This window comes from Acanthamoeba castellanii (assembly GCF_000313135.1).
Source record: "Acanthamoeba castellanii str. Neff unplaced genomic scaffold scf7180000084777, whole genome shotgun sequence".
Lineage (NCBI taxonomy): Eukaryota > Discosea > Longamoebia > Acanthamoebidae > Acanthamoeba > Acanthamoeba castellanii.
The window spans coordinates 873,587-875,195 of record NW_004457712.1 but is presented as its reverse complement, the minus strand read 5'-3'; the positions used below and the strand labels follow the sequence as shown (position 1 = coordinate 875,195).

The window sequence follows — 1,609 nt, the reverse complement described above, 5'->3', positions numbered from 1 at the left end:
ATTATTTTGGTAAGTCGACGTTTACCACCAAGAAAAAGAGCCCAAAAAAGGGTCGACATTATTAATTTTATTATAAAAAATGGCCAAAAATGCCACGTCAGAATTCTGGAGCGGACACGGCGGTACATGGTCATGTGTGCGGCTACCACACTCCGCTCTCACTGGCCGCCGGCAACACCTTCGTATGTTTTCGACACAACACAACATAATCAATCTGGGGCGCCTTGCACATTTTTTATATATTGTGTAGTCGCTTACGAGTCGTGGCCATGTTTGCGCTACAGGTGGCGCAAAAAATGGATGGATGATTTATCTCCAATCCTTCCTGGAGAAGAACGGATCGGATTCGCTGATCGTGTACATCATCGACATGTTGTCGCGAGGCTCCACGTCAAGGGCAACAACAACGTGAACGTGCACGAACCAGCGCATCTTCTTGAAGGCAACTTGGAGGCGCACACACAAGGTGGCCATCGAGCTGCTTCACCTGCCCTTCAACAAGCCCTTCCCTCTTCTCCGCTCCGTCTTCCAGTTCCTCGCCGCGGTACCGAGCTTTAAAGCCTGCCTCTCTGCGCGCTGCCCCGATCGACACACACAAGCCCTCATGGTACGAGGCCCTCCTGCTGCCGCCGCCACCTGAGGCCACAGCCCGCACGTTTAGCTTGCTTTCTAGAACGAACTGCAGTTGATATTTGATCTAAATAATAGAAAATATGCCGGACATGTGTTGAGGTCATGCCGAACGACTGGTGCACAGCCAGATGCTGATGGAGAACGCAGCAGACCACAACGTCGTAGCAATCGAACATACAGGTGAGCGAAGCTGCCTGCCGCGCCGATGTCTACACTTCTTTTGCGGTGCAGTGTGCGTCGTGTGTGTGTTGTGACGCAATTCTCACGAGTGCCCATGTGATGAAGGCAGAGGTGCGTTGCCAGTCGCTCTACTACTCCTACGGGCCAGATCAAACGCCGGCTGGCCAACCCCGCGTGAACCAGGTGCGGAGCATCAAGAAAACGATCAAACTTTTGGCTCAACTTTTTCTCTTTTTGCGAGCAGGTGTACACCTTCCGCGCCCAGAAGAAGCCCAAGAATGCGATCGATCCTCAGCGGTGGACGTCGATCTTTTCCATATGGAGCACTACACCAAGGAGCTCTCTCTAGCTCATCGACCTCACCAACCTGCTCAACAGCAAGGGTACCTAGTATATTCCCTACACATTCGAACTGTGCGCCAGTCGAGCTGATGGGGTTCCTCCCTCCCGGTTATATATCGTAGAGAGAGCGTGGTGAAAAAGGTGCGCTCGACTACGTAGTGACCAGCATCATCCCCTTCCTTGTGAACTACTTTGGCAAGTACTACAACCGCAAGGACGCCGCCATGTACGGTTAACCACCGCAACAGTAAGAAACTGTACACGCAACACGCAACACGCAACATGCCACCGCACCATCGCACACCACGACGAGCGTGTCCGGCTGACTGTCAGTCAGTGGCTCTCTCCCTCACCCAGACGCCACAAGGTGGTGGTGGCGGACTACATGGTGGACGGCCTCTCTTCTACGCCAAGGGACTGACCCACGCTCAGCGTGTGGAGGTGGGCAAGTGTA

The 1,609-nt window shown here is 53.3% G+C and overlaps 1 protein-coding gene across 1 annotated transcript; it reads left to right on the top strand.

Annotated features, from left to right (window-relative positions):
• Positions 1-912: 912 nt before the first annotated feature.
• On the top strand, positions 913-1,576 carry ACA1_292310 (uncharacterized protein; the record flags this gene model as incomplete). Its single annotated transcript, XM_004368079.1, has 4 exons — positions 913-996; positions 1,058-1,110; positions 1,280-1,381; positions 1,513-1,576. The coding sequence occupies 4 exons, from the start codon at positions 913-915 to the stop codon at positions 1,574-1,576; spliced, it is 303 nt and encodes a 100-aa protein (XP_004368136.1).
• Positions 1,577-1,609: the final 33 nt, after the last annotated feature.